This window comes from Manis pentadactyla, chromosome X, assembly GCF_030020395.1.
Source record: "Manis pentadactyla isolate mManPen7 chromosome X, mManPen7.hap1, whole genome shotgun sequence".
Classification (NCBI taxonomy): domain Eukaryota; kingdom Metazoa; phylum Chordata; class Mammalia; order Pholidota; family Manidae; genus Manis; species Manis pentadactyla.
In genome coordinates, this window is record NC_080038.1 from 68,605,581 (window position 1) to 68,629,179 (window position 23,599).

Here is a 23,599-nt window from a genome sequence, read left to right on the forward strand (position 1 = left end):
TGGGAATTACATAAAGAGAAGAGAAAGAAAAGTTATACAGCATATTTAAAGAAAAATGGATGAAAAGTTCCCAACCTGGTGAGAGAAAGGGATATTCAGATCCCTGAGGTCCAAAGGATGGAAATAGGATGAACCCAGATATGACTACTAGAGACATTATAATTAAGTTTTCAAAATTCAAAGACAAAAAATTTAAAGCAGCACAAGAAAAGAGTGACATTGCATGCAAAGAAATCCCTATAAGGCTTTCAGCAGATTTCTTAAGAGGAATTTTTCAGGCCAGGGGATAATGGGATGTTTTATTCAAAACACTGAAAGAAAAAAACCTGTCAACCAACAACTCTATATTCAATGAAACTGTCCATTAGAAATGAAGGAAGGTTAAAGACTTTTCCAAACAAAAACTTAAGGAATTCATCACCACTAGACATGGCTTACAAGAAGTGCTAAAGGGAATTCTTTGAGTGGAAGTAAATGGACATTAAGGAATAGAAAAACATAAGAAGATACCATAAAACTCACTGATACTGATAAATATATCCTCAAAGTTAAATTCTGTAATATAGTAATGATGATATGTTATCACAACACTTCTTTAAAAGTTAAGAAAACATTGTAAAAATAACCATATCTACAGTAATCTGTTCTTGGATACACAGTATTAAAAATATGTTACTGTGAAATTAATAACTTAAAATGTGAGGTGGGGAGGAAAAATAAAAGTATAAAGTCTAGTAATGCTATTAAAGTTCAGTTTTTATCAGTTTACAATAAGGTGTAATATTTTTAAGATAATTTACACAAGGTTCAAGGTAACCACAAGGGAAAAACCTGTAGTATTTCCACAAGAGAACATGAAAAAGAAACCAAAGCATACTGATATGAAAAGACATCAAAGCACAAAGACAGTAGGATATGAAGTAAGGACCATGAATCTACAAAACAGCCAGAAAACAATGAACAAAATGGCAATATTAAGTCCTTATGTATCAATAATTACTTTAAATATAAATGAATGAAATTCTCCAACCAAAAGACAAAGAATGGCTGAGTGTATAAAAAAACAAGATCCAGTGATATTCTGCCTATAAAACATTCACTTTAGACTTACAGACACACACAGACTAAGTGTGAAAGAGTGGAAAAAGGTATTTCAGGAAATGCTAATCTAAAATCGGGAGCGGTAGCTATATTTACATCAGGCAAAAGAGACTTTCAACTAAAAATGGTAAAAAGAGATAAACATTATCATTATGTAACGAAAAAGGTGTCAATCCATTAAGAAGACAGAAAAATGTAAAATATCTATGCACACGTAAGATACTAAAGAGGCTAACCTTGAACCCTTGGTAACCACGAATTTAAAGCCTGCAATGGCAATAAGTACATATCTTTCAAAAGTCACCCTAAATGTAAATGGACTGAATGCACCAATCAAAAGACACAGAGTAATAGAATGGATAAAAAAGCAAGACCCATCTATATGCTGCTTACAAGAAACTCACCTAAAACCCAAAGACATGTACAGACTAAAAGTCAAGGGATGGAAAAACATATTTCAGGCAAACAACAGCGAGAAGAAAGCAGGGGTTGCAGTACTAATATCAGACAAAATAGACTTCAAAACAAAGAAAGTAATAAGAGATAAAGAAGGACACTACATAATGACAAAGGACTCAGTCCAACAAGAGGATATAACCATTCTAAACATATATGCACCCAACACAGGAGCACCAGCATATGTGAAACAAATACTAACAGAACTAAAGGGGGAAATAGACTGCAATGCATTCATTCTAGGAGACTTCAACACACCACTCACCCCAAAGGATAGATCCACCGGGCAGAAAATAAGTAAGGACACGGAAGCACTGAACAACACAGTAGAAAAGATGGACCTAATAGACATCTATAAAACTCTACATCCAAAAGCAACAGGATATACATTCTTCTCAAGTGCACATGGAACATTCTCCCGAATAGACCACATACTAGCCCACAAAAAGAGCCTCAGCAAAATCCAAAATATTGAAATTCTACCAACCAATTTTTCAGACCACAAAGGTGTAAAAGTAGAAATAAATTTTACAAAGAAAAAAAAAAGGCTCACAAACACATGGAGGCTTAACAACATGCTCCTAAATAATCAATGGATCAACGAACAAATTAAAATACAGATCAAGGAATATATAGAAACAAATGAAAACAATAACACAAAGCCCCAACTTCTGTGGGACGCAGTGAAAGCAGTCTTAAGAGGAAAGTATATAGCGATCCAGGCACACTTGAAGAAGGAAGAACAATCCCAAATGAATAGTCTAACATCACAATTATCGAAATTGGAAAAAGAACAACAAATGAGGCCTAAAGTCAGCAGAAGGAGGGACATAATAAAGATCAGAGAAGAAATAAACAAAATTGAGAAGAATAAAACAATAGCAAAAATCAATGAAACCAAGAGCTGGTTCTTTGAGAAAATAAACAAAATAGATAAGCCTCTAGCCAAACTTATTAAGAGAAAAAGAGAATCAACACAAATCAACAGAATCAGAAAGGAGAATGGAAAAATCAGGACAGACTCCACAAAAATACAAAGAATTATTAAAGACTACTATGAAAACCTATATGCCAACAAGCTGGAAAACCTAGAAGAAATGGACAACTTCCTAGAAAAATACAACCTTCCAAGACTGACCAAGGAAGAAACACAAATGTTAAACAAACCAATTACGAGCAAAGAAATTGAAAAGGTAATCAAAAAACTACCTAAGAACAAAACCCCTGGGCCGGACGGATTTACCTCGGAATTTTATCAGACACACAGAGAAGACATAATACCCACTCTCCTTAAAGTTTTCCAAAAAATAGAAGAGGAGGGAATACTCCCAAACTCATTCTATGAGGCCAACATCACCCTAATACCAAAACCAGGTAAAGACCCCACCAAAAAGGAAAATTACAGACCAATGTCCCTGATGAATACAGATGCAAAAATACTTAATAAAATATTAGCAAACCGAATTCAAAAGTTTATCAAAAGGATCATACACCATGACCAAGTGGGATTCATCCCAGGGATGCAAGGATGGTACAACATTTGAAAATCCATCAACATCATCCACCACATCAACAAAAAGAAAGAGAGAAACCACATGATCATCTCCATAGATGTGGAAAAGCATTTGACAAAATTCAACATCCATTCATGATAAAAACTCTCCGCAAAATGGGAATAGAGGGCAAGTAACTCAACATAATAAAGGCCATATATCATAAACCCACACCAACATTATACTGAACAGCGAGAAGCTGAAAGCTTTTCCTCTGAGATCGGGAACTAGACAGGGATGCCCACTCTCCCCACTGTTATTCAACATAGTACTGGAGGTCCTAGCCACGGCAATTAGACAAGACAAAGAAATACAAGGAATCCAGATTGGTAAAGAAGAAGTTAAACTGTCACTATTTGCAGATGACATGATATTGTACATAAAAAACCCTAAAGACTCCACTCCAAGACTACTAGAACTGACATCGGAATACAGCAAAGTTGCAGGATACAAAATTAACATACAGAAATCTGTAGCTTTCCTATACACTAACAATGAACCAATAGAAAGAGAAGTCAGGAAAAAAATTCCATTCACAATTGCATCAAAAAGAATAAAATACCTAGGAATAAATCTAACCAAAGAAGTGAATGACGTATACTCTGAAAACTACAAGTCACTCTTAAGAGAAATTAAAGGGGACACTAACAAATGGAAACTCATCCCATGCTCGTGGCTAGGAAGAATTAATATCGTCAAAATGGCCATCCTGCCCAAAGCAATATACAGATTTGATGCAATCCCTATCAAATTACCAGCAACATTGTTCAATGAACTGAAACAAATAATTCAAAAATTCATATGGAAACACCAAAGACCCCGAATAGCCAAAGCAATCCTGAGAAAGAAGAGTAAAGTAGGGGGGATCTCACTCCCACACTTCAAGCTCTACTATAAAGCCATAGTAATCAAGACAATTTGGTACTGGCACAAGAACAGAGCCACAGACCAATGGAACAGATTAGAGACTCCAGACATTAACCCAAACATATATGGTCAATTAATATTTGATAAAGGAGCCATGGACATACAATGGCGAAATGACAGTCTCTTCAACAGATGGTGCTGGCAAAACTGGACAGCTACATGTAGGAGAATGAAACTGGACCATTGTCTAACCCCATACACAAAAGTAAATTCAAAATGGATCAAAGACCTGAATGTAAGTCATGAAACCATTAAACTCGTGGAAAAAACATAGGCAAAAACCTCTTAGACATAAACATGAGTGACCTCTTCTTGAACATATCTCCCCGGGCAAGGAAAACAACAGCAAAAATGAACAAGTGGGACTATATTAAGCTGAAAAGCTTCTGTACAGCAAAAGACACCATCAATAGAACAAAAAGGAGCCCTACAGTATGGGAGAATATATTCATAAATCACAGATCCGATGAAGGCTTGACGTCCAAAATATATAAAGAACTCACACACCTCAACAAACAAAAAACAAATAATCCAATTAAAAAATGGGCAGAGGAACTGAACAGACAGTTCTCCAGAAAAGAAATACAGATAGCCAACAGACACATGAAAAGATGCTCCACATCACTAATTATCAGAGAAATGCAAATTAAAACTACAATGAGGTATCACCTCACACCACTAAGGATGGCTGCCATCCAAAAGACAAACAACAACAAATGTTGGCGAGGCTGTGGAGAAAGGGGAACCCTCCTACACTGCTGGTGGGAATGTAAATTAGTTCAAACATTGTGGAAAGCAGTATGGAGGTTCATCAAAATGCTCAAAACAGACTTACCATTTGACCCCGGAATTGCACTCCAGGGATTTACCCTAAGAATGCAGCAATCAAGTTCGAGAAAGACCAATGCACCCCTATGTTTATCGCAGCACTATTTACAGTAACCAAGAATTGGAAGCAACCTAAATGTCCATTGGTAGATGAATGGATAAAGAAGATGTGGTACATATACACAGTGGAATACTACTCAGCCATACTCCTACGATTTACAGCAACATGGATGGAGCTGGAGGGTATTATGCTCAGTGAAATAAGCCATGCAGAGAAAGAGAAATACCAAATGATTTCACTCATCTGTGGAGTATAAGAACAAAGGTAAAACTGAAGGAACAAAACAGCAGCAGAATCACAGAACCCAAGAATGGACTAAAAGGTACCAAAGGGAAAGGGACTGGGGAGGATGGGTGGGTAGGGAGGGAGAAGGGGGGAGAAGAATAAGGGGGGTATTAAGATTAGCATGCATGGGGGGGTGGGAGAAAGTGGAGGGCTGTACAACACAGAGAAGACAAGTAGTGATTCTACAACATTTTGCTATGCTGATGGACAGTGACTGTAAAGGGGTTTATAGGGGGGACCTGGTATAGGGGAGAGCCTAGTAAACATAATATTCTTCATGTAAGTGTAGATTAAAGATAACAAAAAAAAAAGAAAGAAAAGGGGGATTACTCCCTGATAGGATAAAACTAACTGTAAAGCAACGTTTAATGCATGCTTTAAATATCCTTAATTTTGATCACTTAAAGGGTGTCAGATGATCGGTTATGGAGGTTCATTTTTCTGATAATATTTCTTTCTCTTAAAAAAAAAAAAGCAGTTCCTGTGTGGTGACCTCAAGTGAGTTCTACACAATGGTATAAAGGGCATATCAAAGTGTGGGCAAAGGGTCTGTTTGTGTTTATACAGAGGATCAAAGCCTAATTTGGCTACCCAGAAAATGAACTAAGATACGATATGAAGAAGAACTTCCAACATCAACATTCTCTGGAAGAGTCATTCCAGAAGATGATCATCAAAAAACTTCAACAAAGATCCTGGTGCTGTTGCAGTTGTAGCTGCATTCATCCCACCGGTTCCTGGACTTGCCATTGGAATGAAGAAGGAGATATCTAAGCTTTCGTGTGCATACAGTAAAACAACAAATTTGACTGGATCTATGCTGTTGGAACTCAACCAAGAATTAGGAGAAGTGCAAGTTGTAGCACTCCAAAATCTTACGACTACAAACTATCTACTGTTAAAAGAACATATGGGATGTGAATAGTCCCCAAGAATGGGTTGTTTATATTTGTCTGATTTCTCTCAGACTGTTCAAGTTCAGTTGGACAATATCCACCATATCATAGATAAGTTTTCACAAATGCCTAGGGTGCCTAACTGGTTTTCTTGGTTTCACTGAAGATGGCTGGTAATTATAGGTCTGCTTTGGTTATGTAACTGTATTCTTATTATGTTAATGTGTGTACACAATTTAATTAGTAGTTTAAAACCTATACATGCTGAAGTTACTCTACAAGAAGATATTTCAAAGAAATAATCAATCTTCCCATGTTTTCTTCTGCCTGCTACTCCTATAGCTTTTCTTCTTCCTTCCTAATTACAACCCTTAAATAGAATTCGTGCCTCACATTGAATTTACCGAGTATCATAATTCTTCCAAGTGATAAAGATACCTCAAGACAAATACTGGGCATAAAAGCCACAGGGCATAAATCTGCAAAGAAGTAAAAAGCTAACCTTTTCAAACAAGATTGCCTCTCTCTCACTTACCAACTTTACATTTCCCTGTATGGCCCCGGAAGATGACTGGTTAGCCAGAGATGGGTAAGATTCCTCAAGGGAGGAACAACCTAAGACAGGCACAGTCACAGGGGGGCCATCAGGTGAGAAATTGGGGATCAACTGAGGTGACGCTTAGAACCTCACCCCCCCTGTTTTGAGAGAAATATTCTGCATCCGTGGATGTTTTGTTCCCCTTTTCTAGCTTGGATTAACACTTAGTCTACAGGTACACACCTGATCATCTACATTTGCTCTCTTACAGCACTAAACTATGTTTTCTACCTTTATCTTGCATCTACCTACCACTTCAGCATTTTATTAAAAATAATAATAATAATAAGGGAGAAATGTGGGATTCACATATAAATCAAGTATAAAAATCAAACGAATATTCATATTTGCCTGATTGTTTATAGTTCATAATGCGTGATCAAAACTGAAAGTTTCTGTGATGACTGCCCTTGTCTGTTCACCATGTAAGAACTTATTCACTATGTAAGAATTTGTTCCCCATGTAAGAACTTGTTCCTTATGCTTCAGAAGATTGGAGACTGATGAGAATTAGGCTTGGGGTGGATTAATGATTGTGCATTGAGCATTGACTCCCCTATACAGAATTTTATTGTTGTGAAGAACCATTTGATCAATAAATATGAGAGATGCCCTCTCAAAAAAAAATACCTATGCACACAACATTAGAGAAACTAAATATATAAAGCAAAACTAACACCACTAAAAGGAGAAATAAAGAGCAATACAACAATAGTTGAAGATTTAACATTCCACTTCCAACAATGGATAGTTCATCCAGTGAACCAATAAAGAAACATTTGGATTTTTTAAAATCTAAGGATTTGAATTAATTAGACACCAAATTCACCTAAGAGATATATGCAGAACATTCTGACAACAGAATACACATTCTTAGTTACACAGGGAACATTTTCTAGAATAGACAATATGTCAGACTGCAAAACAATTCTTAGCAAATTCAAGATTGTAAACCAATCCAACTACAATGGCATGCAGACAGAAATCAATAACAGGAGGAAAACTGAAACACAAATACATGGAAATTAAATAACATTCTCTGTTGTAACCATGGATCAAAGAATAAATTAAAAGGAAAATAAAAAATATATTGAGAGAAACAAAATGGAAACAAAATATACCAACATGTATGAGACACAGTAGAGGCAGTTCTAAGAAAGAAGTTCATGGCAATAAATGCCTACATGAAGAAACAAGAATTCTCACGTATATAACCTTGCTCTTCAAGCCAAGGAACTAGAAAAGGAGAATATAGTGACCCCCAAATTAGAAGAAGGATGGAAATAATAAAGCTTAGAGCAGAAATAAATGAAATAGAGAATAAGAAAGATAAACAAAACTAATAGCTTGTTGTTTGAAAAGATAAACAAAATAGACCAACCTTTACCTAGACTTACCAAGGAAAAAATGAGAGTGGATCCAAATCAACAAAATTATAAATGAAAAAGCAGACATTATAACTGATACCACAGCAAAACAAAAGATCAAAAGAAGAAATGGAAAAAACATAAGAAACATACAACCTACCAAGACAGAATCAAGAAGAAATAGAAAATCTTAAGGACCTATTACTGATAAAGAGATTGCATCAGTAATAAAAAAATTTCCACCAAAAAAATGGCAGCAATAGATGGACTCACTGGTGAATTTCACTAAACATTTAAAGAATTAACACAAATCTTTCTGAAACTCTTCCAAAAACTTGAAGTGGGAATACCCTCAAATGATTTCACATTCTCAATAAAGTTTTAGGAAACAATATCAACATACATAAATTACTCGCATTTTTATACAATAACAATGAATTATTTGAGTTACTGTATTGTGTCTTTTATTGGCATTTTAAGCTCTATTTAATATTTCTTGTAGGGCGGGTCTGCTAACTAAAATCTCTCTTAGCTGCTTTTAAAAAATGGGAATATATTTTCCTTCGTTCTTGATAGTTTTCTGATGTGGAAATTCTTGCTTGACAAGGTTTTTTTTAGTACTCTTAATGAGTCATCATACTTCAATCTGACCTCCATCATTTCTGATGAAAAATCAGTATTTAATCATATTGAAGACTGCTTGAATATTACAAGTTGCTTCTTGTTGCCTTGGTTTCTTTCTGTGTTGATTTTGACAATTTAACTATAATGTGTCTCAATGTATATCAATTTCAGTTCATCCTACTTGGGGTTTATAGAGATTCTCAAATATGTTGATACATGTCGTTTTTCAAGTCTGGGAAGTTTCAGCCATTAATTTTTCAAATATTTTCAGATCAGTTTTTCAGATGAACCCTGTCAATCAGACAGGCAAACACAATAATCTGAAAATAAGGTCAGTCCTGCTCCTACTGGACCCAGAGACCAAGTTGTCACAATGGAAATACAGGCCACTTCCTCAAGAGTGCTACCAGACCGGGTGAGAAAATGCAAGTAAAAGTGCTTTAAGTTTTCTGCATCTTAAGTTGTTTTTTTTCTTGATTCAATATTCAGTTGGTTACTATAAACTTTTGATTATTTTTCAGAGATTGGAAAATGTTGGTTCTGACAGTTAATGCTTGTATTTTGATGTTTCTGTGGAGGAATAAAAGTTTGGAGCTGCCACTCTACTATTCTGCTACATCACTCTATCAGCTTTTTTGACTGACTTTTCTGAACTTATTCTATAAAGTGTGTATTTTTTTGTCATGTGTGACACTGAAGTTTTTGCTTGGTTAGGTTAGTGGTCAGATAATTATTGGAGAGAATTTTGAAATGCCTGGAACTAGTAAGTTTCCCAGTCTTTGCCAGCAGCCTCTGTCAGCATGATGGTGCTTGCCTTAAGAATTGAGCCAGAAAATTGACAATTCTGCCTTAGCCTGCACTTAGTGCTTATACAGAACTTCAAAGCTAGCCAGAGGTGAGGGCTCAGGGTCTCTAGAGGTCATTCCTGAGTATGTGCACAACTCTCGTGTTTTTGACAAATGCTCCCAGGGAAAATGTATTTTGCATTAGGTGAACTCCAAGTCAGGTCAAATAAAGACATTATGTCTTCCAAGGAACCAGAAGACAAGAAAAATAGTGAAAACTTCCTGAGAGTTAGGCTTGGAAGTATCTCCAACGTCATTCCACATCTCCTGTTAGTTCCAGATTACTGATTTTCACAGTAACTTTAGGTTGTTGATTTTCAAGTTTATCTGGAGCTGCAGAAATATGGATGGGGATAGCTACATTAAAATACTTTTAAAGCTCACTGTTCTTATTGAGGTTCAGCTGCATTTATTGAATAAACCCTTCCTGGCTACAAAGGGTTTGTTAATTTGAAAATTGATTCTGATAATTTCTGACATTCTCCACTTTGTTTTTACAAAACAGAAAAATTTCAGAGTTCATTATGGTGTCATTTTTACTGACATCAGTTTTGTGAATATTTGCTAGATTTTCTTCTTGAAATCACTACAGCAGTTCATAATCCAAACTGTTAATGAGAGGGTAGGGTCCAAGATGGCAGTGTAGGAAGACCCAGAATTCCCATCTCTCCAGACACAGAAACACCAAAGCTACCCTGACATACAGAGCAATTCCTTCTAAAGAAGAACCAAGGGCTAATTTGACAGCTTCTGCACAAAAAAGTATAGAAAGACCACACAGAGACTGTCAGGAGAGATAGAGACACAGTAATGACAGGAACTCCAACTCCTGCACAAAAACTGCAGTAGGGATGGATATCACTGAGGGACCCACATGAAGATACATACACCATGGGGCACAGAAAAAACTGGTTTACAAAGCAACTAGAATATAAGTGAAAGAAACACACTTTCTGACCTTAGAGTGTTTAGCAAACAGTGACGGAACTGCTGGAACTCTCTCTGGGGATAGAGCTGTTGGCAAGTGCCACTGTTTATGTTCCCCTCCACCTTGATAGCACAAATGGGAGCAGAGTGTGGGTGCTCTATCTGGCCTGCCATCTCAGCAAACTCTGAACCCCAACCCACACCAGTCCCATATGTCCCCTGAAACTGTTCCCTTGCTCATACTCATCTTCAGCTCCAGCCATCCCACCAAGGCAGCACAAACATGACACACACTGGGACATCTCTGGCCTGCACTCATTCAGATGGTTGACTGAGTTCCAAGCATCTCATCAAGCAAATCCAGTGATAAAGAATCACCAACCCATGCCTGCTTCAGCTCCAGCAGTCCCTATGAGGGCATTTGATGGATGGAGTGACCCAGGACCACCTAGGCTGAGCCTGCTTCAGCTTCTGCCATCTCACCAGGTTGGCCCAGGTACAGAAAGCCCAGGGACCATGCAGACTGTGCCTTCTTCAGGTATACCCATCCTACCAGGACATGTCCTGCACAGTGCCCTAAGACTACCCAGACCGTGCCCACTTTAGCACCAGCCATCATGCCAGCATGAATCTTACACAAAGGGCCCCAGGACCTTCCAGCCATCCCAAAAGGGTGTATCCTGCTTGGTATGGGATACCCTGAGACCTATTAGAACAAGCTTGCTTCAGCTACAGCCAACTACAAGGGCAGCCACTGCATGGAGGAACCTGGGACCATGTGGCATGTGCCCACTTCAGCTTTCCACATTCTTCCAGCATAACTCCCATTGAGGAGTGCACTGGGATTACCTTCAATGCACCCACTTCAGCTCCAGGTGTCCCACCAGTGTGGCCCCAGCCCAGAATGCAAATGGACCCAACCCACACCCAATACAGTTCCAACCAGTGAGCCAAAGATGCAAGGTACACACAGTCCACACAGGGCACATTCATACACTAGGCCACTCCTAGTCTGCCAGAGGTAGCTGTTTCAACACTTTCATAGAAACAAACCCAGAAACAAAATAAGGAAACAAAGGGCTATGCTCCAAATGACATAATAAGACAAAACTTCAGAGAAATATCTGAATGAAATGTAGCTAAACAATCTATCTCACAAAGAAATCAAAGTAATGGTTATAAAGATGCTCATCAGACCTGATAGAAGACTAGACAAACACTGAGAACTTCAGGACATAGAAACATATAAAAAAGAACCAAATGGAAAAAACAACCAGAAAATAATGAATAAAATGGCAAGTAAGTGTATACCTCTCAATAACTATCTTAAATGTAAATGGACTGAATGCACCAATCAAAAGACACATGGTGGCAGAATGGATGAAGAAACAAGACCTATCTATGTGCTGCCTACAAAAGACACATTTCAGACCTAAAGATATACATAGACAAAGTGAAGGAATGGAAAAAGATAATTCATACAAATAAAAAGGAGGAAAAACTGGAGTACCAGTACTTGTATCAGAAAAAATTGATTACAAAAAAAGAGAGTATGAAGAGACAAAAGACATTATATAATGATAAAGGGATCAGTCCAACAAGAGGATATAACAATTATAAATATCTATGCACCCAATATAGGAGCACCTAAGTATATAAAACAAATATCAACAGAAAAGGAGAAATAGGCTGCAAATCAATCATACAAAGGAATTTTAAGACACCAGTTACATGATTGGACAGAACAAGCAGACACAAAATAAATAAATAAAACGGAGGTACTGAAAACACACTAGAACGGATGGACTTAACAGATATATGTAGAACATTCCACCACAAAGCAGCAAGATACACATTTTTCTCAAATGTACATGGAAGATTCTCTGGAATAGATCACATATTAGGGCCTACAAAAGGTCCTAATATGTAAATTTTAAAAGATTGAAATTGTATCAAACATCTTTTCAGATCACAATGATATGAAATTAGAAATCAATTACATGAAGAAAACAAAAAAATCCCAGACACATAGGGGCTAAACAACATGTTTCTAAATAGTCAATGGATCAATGAACAAATCAAAGAAGAAATCAAGCACTACATGGAGACAAATAAAAACCAAAATACAACACTTCAAAATATGTGGGATGCCACAAAAGTGGTTCTAAAAGGGAAGTACATAGCAATACAAACCTACCTCAAGAAACAAGAACAATCCCCCCAAAAACCAATCTAAACTCACAACAAAATGCATGAAAAACAACAAATGAACCCCAAAGTTAGTATAAGGTCAAACAAAGATCAGAGAAGAAATAAATAAAATAGAAAATAATAAAACAATAGAAATCATTGAAACAAGGAAGTGTTTTTTTGAGAACATAAGCAAAATAGAAAAATCCCTAGCTGGACTTATCAAGAAAAAAAGAGGACACAAATAAAATCAGAAACAAAAAAGGAATAGTTACAACTGACACCAGAAAAATTCAAAATATGATTAGAGAATTCTATGAAAATTTTTATGCCAATAAATTGGACAGCCTAGAAAAATGGATAAATTTCTAGAACTTTACACCTTCCAAAATTGACCCAGGAAGAAACAAAATCTGAACACACCAACTGCCAGTAATGAAATTGAAATGGTAATCAAAAAACTGCCAACAAACAAAAGTCAGTGACCAGATGGCTTCAGAGCTGAATTTGACCAAACATTTAAAGAAGAGCTAATACCTATCTATCTTTCTGGAATAAAAAGTATTCCAAAAAGTAGAAGAGGAGGGAATACTTCCAAGCTTATTCTATGAGGTCAGCATCACTCTAAAAACAAAACTAAGGATACTACAAGAAAAAAGAAAATCATACAGCAATATTGCTGATGAACATAGATGCAAAATCCTCAACAAAATATTAGCAAATTGAATTAAAAAATACATCAAAAGATCATTCATCCAACCAAGTGGGATTAATCCCAGGGATGCAAGAGTGGTATGATATCACAAATCAATCAATGTGTGATACCACATTAACAAAAGGAAAGATAAAAACAATATGATGATTTCTTTTGTCAAATTCAGCATCCATTCATGACAAAAACTCTCAAGAAATGGATATAGAGGGTATGTAATACAATATAATAAAGGTCATATAAGAGAAACCCACAGCTAACATCATACTTAATGGGAAAATGATGAAAGATTTTCCTCTAAGGTCAAGAAAAAGACAAAGATGTCCACTCTCACCACTTTTATTCAACATAAACATAGTGCTGGAGGTCCTAGCCACAGCAATCAGACAAGAGGAAGAGATAAAAAGACATCCAAAATGGTAAGGAGGAAGTATAATGGTCACTAATTACAGATGACGTGATACTGTATACAGAAAACCCTAAAAACACCACTAAAAAACTATTGGAACAAATAAATGGATTCAGCAAAGTTGCAGGATACAAAATTAATACACAAATCTTTTGCATTCCTATATATTATCAATGAACTAGAAGAAAGAGAAATAAAGAAAACAATTCCATTTACAATTGTGTCAAAAAGAATAAAATACCTAGAAATAAACCTAACTAAGGAGATGAAAGACCTATATTCTGAAAACCAGAAGACATTCATGGGAGAAAATGAAGAAGACACAAATAGATGGAAATCTATCCCATGCTCATGGTTAACAAGAATTAATGTCAAAATTGCCATCATGCCCAATGCAATTTACAGATTCAATGCAATCCTTATCAAAATATCAGCAGCATTTTTCAGTGAACTAGAGCAAAGAAACCTTATATGGAACCACAAGAGACCCCAAATAGCCAAAGCAATCTTGAGAAAGAAGAACAAAGCTGGGGTATTACACTCCATGACTTCAAGCTATACTAAAAAGCTACAGTAATCAAAATAGTATAGTACTGGCACAAGAACAGACCCATAGGTCCATAGAACAGAATAGAAAGCCTAGATATAAACCCACACATATATGGTCAAATAATTTACAATAAAGGAGGCAAAAATGTACAATGGGAAAATGCAGCCTCTTCAATAACTAGTGTTGGGAAAACTTGACAGCTACATGGAAGAGAATGAAACTGAATTACTCTCTAACTCCATACACAAAAGTAAACTCAAATTAGATCAAAGACCTGGATAGAAGACATGAAACCATAAAACTCTTAGAAGAAAACAGGCAAAAATACCTTGAACATAAGCATGAGCAATTTTTTTTTCTGGGAAACAACTCCTCAGGCAAGGGAAACAAAATAAAAATAAACAAGTGCGACTACATCAAACTAAAATGTTTCTGTACAGCAAAGGATACCATCAGCAGAAATAAAAGGCAACCTATGGTATTGGAGAATATATTTGTAAATGATTCATCCGATAAGGGGTTGACACCCAAAATACATAAAGAACTCATATGCCTCAACACCAAAAAAACAAGAAACCTGATTTAAAAATGGGTGAGAATCTGAACAGACATTTCTCCAAATAAGAAATACATATAGCCAATAGGCACATAAAAAGATGCTCCACATCAATAATTATCAGAGAAATGCAAATCAATACCACAGTGAGATATCTCCTCACACCAGTCAGAATGGCAACTATCCAAAAGACAATAAATAACTAGTGTTGGTGAGGATATGCAGAAAAGAGAATGCTGCTACACTGTTGGTGGGAATGTTAATTGGTACAGCCCCTGTGGAAACCAGTATGGAGGGTCTCAATAAACTAAAAATAGAAATACCATATGAGTCAGTAATTCCAGTTCTGGGAATTTAACCAAAGAAAAAATTTCCTGATTCAAAAAGATATATGCACCATTAATTTTTTTGCTGCATTGTTTACAATAGTCAAAATATGGAAGCAACCAAAATGTACATCAATAAATGAATGGAAGTAAGGTAATGGAAGGCATCCAAGCTGAATAGTAAAAATAAAAAAGAGTAAGGAAATGGGCATATTATCTATAATGGATATGTCAGGAACATCACACATACAAACACTCACATATGGGGTCACAGAAGGTGAAGTGAAAGAGAAAGGGGTGAAAAATTTATTTGAAGAAGTAATGGCTGGAAACTTCCATTATATGGAAATCTGGGCAAGGAACAGACATGCAGGTCCTGGACATCCAGACAGTCCCAAACATGATAAACCTAAGGAGGTCCACACCAAGAGACATAATAACTAAATGTCAAAGATTAAAGATATAACATTAAAAGCAGCAAGCAAAAATCAACTATTTATATACAAGGGAAACCACATAGAGCTATTGGCTCATTTTTCATCAGAATTTTTGCAGGTTACAAGAAAGTGGCATCATATATTCAAAGTGCTGAAAGGAAAAAGAACTATAATCAAGAATACTCTACTCAGCAAAGTTATCATTTAGAATTGGATAAAGAGTTTCCCAGACCAAAAAAATGTTAAAGGAGTTCATCACCACTAAACTAAGATTACCAGAAATGTTGAAGGGAATTTTTAAGTGGAAAAGGAAAGTCCATAATTAGAAGGAAATTACAAAAAGCAAAAGTTTCATTGATAAAAGCAAACATATTGTTAAGCTAATTTCACTGGTAAAAGCAAAAAAGTTTGTAGATCAGTCACTTAAAAGCTAGTATCAAGGTTTGAAGACAAAAGTAAAAATCAATTATATCTAAAATATTAGTTAAGGGATACAAAAAATAAAGAGATGTAAAATTTGGCATCATATACATAAAACATGGAGGAGGAGGAGTAAAAATATAGTGCTTTTAGAATGTGTGAACTTCAGCAATCATTAACTTAATCTAAGCTGCTATATGTTAGGATGTTATAACATAATGGTTACTACAAACCAAAAACCTGCAAAAAAAATAAAGATAAAGGAATTGAACCATAACACTAAAGAAAGTCCTCAATCACTAGGGAATAGAGCAAGAAAGGAAAATAGAAGAACTACAGAAACAACCACAATATATTAGACAAAATGGTAATAAATACAAACCTCTCAGTAATTACCCTTTAAATGGTTTAAATGCTCCAATCAAAAGACATAGGGTGACTGAGTTAATGAAAATTCAAGTCTCATATATATGCTTCTTCCAAAAGACTCACTTTACACCTAAAGACACATGCAGACTGAAAGTGAAGGGATGGAAAAAGACATTTAATACAAATGTAAGCAATACTTATATCAAACAAAATAGACTTTAAAGCAAAGGTTGTAACAAGAGGAAACAAAGGGTATTAAATAATAATAAAGGATCAATCCAAGAAGGATATAATTATTGTGAATCTATGTACCAAACATAGGAACACCTAAATACATCAAGCAAATATTAACAGACATAGAGAAAATATGAAAAGAGCAATTACTAGTAATTAAATTTAATTGGTAATCAGAAAACTCACAATAAACAAAATTCCAGGACCACATGGCTTCACAGGTGAATTCTACCAAACATTTAAAGAACAGTTAATACCTACCCTTCTTAAACTACTCCAAACAACTGAAGAGGAAGGAATGCCCCAAATTCTTTCAACAAGTTCAGCATTACCCTGATATCAAAATCAGAGACTACAAAAAAAGAAAATTACAGATGAATATCTCTGATGAATGCATATGAAAAAATTCTCAGAAAAATATTAGCAAAATAAATTCAAAAATACATTAAAAGGATCTTTCACCATGATTAACTGGGACTTATTACAGAGATCCAATGATGGTTCAATATCTGCAAATAAGTCAATGTGATAAATCACGTTAACAGAAGGAAGGATCATATAATCATCTCAATATATGCAGAAAAAGCATTTGGCAAAATTCAACATCCACTCATGATAAAAAAATCTCATAACAAAGTGAATACTTCAACAAAATAAAGGCCATATATGACAGCCCACAGCTAATACTCAGTGGTGAAAAGCTGAAAGTATTTTTTTTCTGATATCAGGAACAAGACACAGTTACCCACTATAACTTTTATTCAACATAGTACTGAAAATCTAGATACAGCAATCAGAGAAAAAGAAATAAAAGGCATTTAAATGGTGAAGTCAAATTGCCACTATTTGCAGATGACCTAATATTCTATATAGAAGCCCCTAATGACTCCACCAAAAAACTATTAGAACTAATAAATATATTCAGTAAAGTTGAAGCATACAAAATCAATATACAGAAATCTGTTTCTATAATACTAATAATGATCTAGCAGAAAGCAAAAGTAAGAAAACAGTTCCATTTACAATTACATCAAAAACAACAAAATACCTAGGAAAAAATTTCACCGAGAAGGTAAAATACCTGTACTCTGAAAACTCTAAGATATTGATGAAAATAATTGGAGGTGTCACAAATAAATGGAAAAGTATTCCATGCTCATGGTTTGAAAGAACTAATGTTGTTAAAATTGCCAGAGTACCTAAAGCAGTCTACAGATTCAGTGGAATCCGTACCAAATTACCAATGGCATTTTTCACAGAACCAGAGCAAACAATTGTGAAATTTGTATGGAACCACAAAACACCCCAAATAGTCAAAATGATCTTGAGGAAGAACAAAGCTGGACATAACATGTTCCCTTATTTGAAACTATACTATGAATATATAGTAATCAAAACAGTATGGTACTTGCACAAAAATAGACACATACATCAGTGGAACAGAATAGAGAGCCCAGAAATAATCCTGTGATCTTATGGTCAATTAGTATATGTCAAATAAACAAAGAATACAGGGGAAGAAGCAGTCCATTCAATAAATGGTGTTGGGAAAGATGGACAGAAATAGACTCATAAATACAGAGAATAAATTGGTAGTTGCCAAAGGGAAGGGCAGTGTGGGATTGAGCAAAGTAGGTGAAGGGGATAAAGTGTTACACACTTACAGTCATAAAATAAATAAGTCACTGGATGAAAATCACAGTATAGGGAATTTAGTAAATAATCTTTTGATATATTTGTATGGTGACAGAATGTAACTACATTTATCATGGCGAGCATTTTGTAATGTATATAATTGTGGAATCACTATGTTGTACACCTGAAACCAATATATTTTATATCAATTATACTTCAATATAAAAACAGTGAGTCTGAAATAATGAGGTTATTAGTGACTACTAAGCTGGGCAAAACTGGATCCCTTATAACCCTTTTGAGTGACATTGGCAAAAATAGGAAATTAGTCTACACATAAGATCTTCTGTTCCTCAGCTCTCCACCTTTTCTCTCTTGTTGTGGAAGTTTCTTTAATATTTTTCTTTTGGTGGCAGTATTGCTCCACTGAAATAAAACCATTCCTTCCTCCCACCCTTTGCTTTTGAAAAACACCTACAAGTGAAAAAAAATGCATTTTACTTGCAAAAAGTGACTTACATCTGGGTCTGGGATTTGCAGTTTAGAGAGATTTCCTGGAAGCCATCCCTAATAATTCTTTGCTTAGGCTTTTTTGTTTATATGGGGAAGGAGGGTCAAGCAGATCCCATGATCTCTTGTGTTTTCTTCATGTACTTTTTTTTTTGATAATTTTTCCTTAGTTATAAAATATACATCTGCTCATTACAGAAAAATCAGAAAATACAGGGACAATTAAAGAAGTAAATGTCCTCTATAATCCCATAAACAAGAGAAAAGTGACTACTACTAAGAATCTGAAGCAAGTCTGTCCAATGTGTTTTCTTTGTACACCTTTTAACATAATTGTGATCATGTGGCACATATAATTTCATATTCTAATTTTATCACATATATCAAAGCATATTTACATGCTTCTTAATTTAAAACATTTTAGATATCATTCTTAGTGATTAGAATAATAGTCATTAATATTAATGTATTATTGACTGATATAGTCAATATTGTTGACATTGATTATTGACTAATAATATATTATTGTCTCTTCTATGATGAAATATTTAGGTTGCTTCTAAAATTACACAATTTTAAATAATATTTTTATCAAATGAATAAGCTGGGTCCTCCCTTCAAGTGGGCAAAAAGCATCTTTCAGGAAATAAAGGTCAAATGACTATAAACTTTTATGGACAACATTAATATTGGGGGTAGTTTCTCATTCTGCCCCCAAAACTCATCTATTCGAGGAAGAGAAGAAATTCTTCTAGAACTTTTCATAAACTGAAAAATACTTTAAAAAATATTGTGATCTAATTATGATCCACTCTTAAATAAACTAGCTGTAAATCATTGAAACTGATGTTCTCAATCCAATCATTGAATCATGCCTTCTGAAGAGACCTCAAATCCATGGAACGGGCAAACCTGCACATGTTTTTAATGGAAGCTTTTCTTCTTCTAGCCAAGAAAAACCGTCTTCCTATACCCAGAAATTTTTGGAGATGAGGGCCATCTTTAAGGGATGAGATATTATCTGTCATGTGTCTGGCACCTGGAACAGACACAGCTAATCAGAAAGTTCAACTCTTTCCATATGAACTGTTTTTTTAATTTTGTTTTTTTCCTGATTTAATTTTTTAAATGTCCAAATTCCCAAACACCTGTTTTCATCTCCAATATTTATAAGACTCCCTTTAGTTTTCCATCACTCTTTTACATCCAGCTCACAAATTTCCATGTACCAAAGCACAGTCAGACATCCATCCCAGACAAAGATGGAAGAAGAATAAGTGCAGATAGTTCAGGATTCTTACTATTGCCACAACCAATTGCAATGGCACAATAAAAAATATATAACCCAGAAGAGTAGCCATGGGATGCCAATATCACCAAAATAGTGATTCTTTTCAGAACATTCCAAAATGCGAATAAGTACCAAGTCAGTTCAATCCCTGGTTTGCAGTTACCTTCTTTGTGAAGTCATCTCTAACACAATCTTTATTATGTCCTTACTGGATGCAGAATCCACCATTCCCAGATCATAGTACATAAAAAATCAAAGCTGCAATTGTCAAGTTTATTTTGGGAGTCTCTTCTTTTCTTCAAACTATACCTGGCTGAAAAGTAGAGCATCATTTATCCAATTCCTATCTCCCTTTCTAGCTCTTCAAATAAACTCATTGGTCCTTTATGTGTTAAGGATATTTGGCATTATGAAATGAATGAAGGAAACAGAAATAGCAAACTTGGACACTGACAAAAGTTCTACAAAATTACAAAAATCCTGGTATGGTCTTCCTGAATGCCTTTTTATTGATGAAATCTAAAAGGCTTCATTGTACATTTGGTTGGCTTTTCATCCATAAACCTTCACTCCAATCCAGTTACTCACTTTCTCTAAATTATATAGACCCATTTTTCATGAAGGTCCACTTTGCTATATTTAGGTCTGAAAAGGCAGTATAACCATTTAAAGGACATACTTGAAGACTGATCTCAGTCCAAATTCTACATTGGCCATTTAATATCTATGTGTCTTTGTGTAAGACATATCTGATTTTTGCACCTGTAAAACACAGAGGATAGATTATTATTTTCACATTTCCTTCTATGTGTTAAAGTCAGCAGTGTAGACTGAGGCCATCAAGAAAATCTGGCACATCAGAAAGGAGGGTGGGTACGAGGCAGGCTACTAAAGCATGGAAAAATTTTGGAGAGAATGCCAAAAAATCTGTTACTTATATTAGCCATATCTTCTGACCTCCTCAGCCTTCTTGATTTGCTCTTCCCATTCTTTATTCTCTATACTTTCATCAAATTTTGTGTTATTCTTAAGCAAATATCTAAATATAAATGAATGTGAAAGGTCATCAGTATGAAAACTGAGGGCAAACATAACCCACATCATGTAAGGAGAGGACAATATTGCTACAGATGAGAGATGAAAAGAGTCTTTGAGACACAAGGACACCAATGTGGGCATATGTTGTAGGACAGTCATGTGGTACTGATACTGGACATATGATAACTACCTCAACTACCATCAAATTTTTCTGTAAAGATTTTCATTTTTGATACCATGTTTTTAAGTTCTACCTGTCTTTTTCTGGTCTCTGAATGCTCCATTTATAAAACATCCTATTCTTATTTGTCTGTCTCTCTCCCTGTGTAATTTCCATTTGCACTAAATTGCCTCTTCTGTTTGTATCCTCCTCAGTTTGAGAGTCTGGCTTAATTTTCTCTGATAGTTTATAAACTCATTCTAGGTAGAGCCTTGCATTAATCTCAGGACACTTAGAGTCACCAATGTGGGCATATGTTGTAGACATGTGGTTCTGATACTGGACATATGACAAGGAATGGGCTGAGCTATGTTTTTTTCCTCCAAATCCACTGTGGTCAATCCCTCAGGAGCAGGTCAAAGCAAAACACTTCATTGGGTGTTTATACTATAATGGCGCAGGCTAGAAACTATAACAAAATTTCAGTAGATTAACACAATAAGATTTTATTTTAAACACATGTCTCAGGCTTGATGCAGGTGGGCAATGTAAGTATTCTATGTCATCATCTCAATCTGTGTAGGCAGCATGAAAGGGAAAGTAGGAACTTTAAGGGCACTTGATCTAGGAAAACCAAGAACTCAGAAGAATCTGGGCCAAAACAACCTAAGTATTCTGCCTTTGGATTAGAAAAATAAATAGTCTCATAGCAGCATGAATCTTATTACACTGTCCTTGACATGTCTGTTCTGAATTCTAATGCACCAGTCTAGACTGGTTGCCTTCAATACTTGGTGCAAAGCTGGGATCTCCCTTTACCATTAGTTTAGAGATAACCTTTAACCCTTACATGTTTTGGATTTCCAGTTTCCTGTATCCTATGTCTTTCTCTGTCACTTATTACCCTATTCTCTATCATTTACTACCTAACTTATTACCTGTTTCCAGTTGCTATATGATGAATGGTACAAGATAGGTAAATTTATTTTGAAGCTTCATATATTAGTTTGCTAGGGCTACTAAGTACTACAAACTGAATTTCTTTATCAACAAAAATGTGCTGTTTCACAGTTCTGGAGGTTAGAACTCCAAAATTAAGGTGTCAGTAAATTTGATTCCTTTTGAGAGTTGTGCAGCAGAAACTGTTCCATAGAACTTTCCTAGCTACTGGTGGATTTCTGACAATCTTTGGCATTCTTTGGTTTACAAACATATCATCCCAATCTCTGACTTCATGTTCATGTGGCCTTCTCACTGTGTGAGTATGTGTGTCCAAATTTCCCCTTTCTATAAGGACATCAGTTATATTGGATTAAGGGCCCAACCTATTTCAGTATGATCACATATTGACTAAAATTATACCTTTAACAACCCTATTTCCAAATAAAGTCACATTCTGAGGTACTGGCATTTAGGACTTCAACATATGAATTTGAGGGAAACACAATTCAATCCATAATACTTCACATAACTGAAAATATTGTCATTCCACCCTAAGATTTGGTCATAAAATTCAAGGTCAGAAATAATTTCACTTCAGAATTTTGAAAGTATTGCTTCATTATGTAGCTTCTGGTGCTGCCTATTGAGGACTATAAAGTCGTTCTAATTCCTGGTATTTTTTTTTTACATGTGGCCTGTTCATATCTGTCTGGAAGCTTTAACATCTTTTCTTTTCTCTAAGGATCCTGAAATCTTACAATAATCTCATTGGGTATGGATCAATTTTCATGCATTGCTATAACACATTCTGTGGGCCTTTCCATGGCTTTCAGTTGGGATATTTTCTTGAGTTTGTTAATGATATGATGATTTCACTGTTATCCCTCTGTGAAACTCCTATTATATGGATGTTAGATCTTCTAGACTGCTCCTCTGATTTTCTTATTTTTTCTGCTATATGCTATTTCTCACATTTTCTAGGAGGTTTCCTCAACTACCTTCAAATTTTTTCTGTAAAGATTTTCATTTTTGATATCATGTTTTTAAGTTCTACCTGTCTTTTTCTGGTCTCTGAATGCTCCATTTATAAAACATCCTATTCTTATTTGTTTCTATCTCTCCCTGTGTAATTTCCATTTGCACTAAATTGCCTCTTCTGTTTGTATCCTCCTCAGCTATGTCATAATTCTTAGTTGTCTGCTCTTCGTTCTTTTTTCCTGATTGGAGTTCACATTTATGACTTGTTCACTGTGAACTTAATTTTAAGATTATATCATTGAACTATCATTATGGTTATAACCTTTTATAACCATTTAAAGATAGATTGGCCCCAAAGAGTTTATCCAGTTTCC

The 23,599-nt window shown here is 35.3% G+C and overlaps 1 protein-coding gene across 14 annotated transcripts in view; it reads left to right on the plus strand.

Annotated features, from left to right (window-relative positions):
- The window catches only part of LOC118921119 (protein PBDC1), a 114,718-nt gene that overhangs the window by 47,544 nt on the left and 43,575 nt on the right, over positions 1 to 23,599 (plus strand). For 5 of the 14 annotated variants that reach the window (XM_057495907.1, XM_057495906.1, XM_057495909.1 and 2 more), the window contains one exon: positions 8,973 to 9,111. The exons of 2 other annotated variants lie outside the window; for them this stretch is intronic. In XM_057495907.1, the coding sequence (XP_057351890.1) occupies positions 8,973 to 9,111 (139 nt within the window). Of the gene's footprint in view, positions 1 to 8,967; positions 9,113 to 9,274; positions 23,021 to 23,599 lie in introns of those variants that run through there. 7 more of the 14 variants (XM_057495911.1, XM_057495910.1, XR_005028203.2 and 4 more) reach the window with 5 other exon arrangements.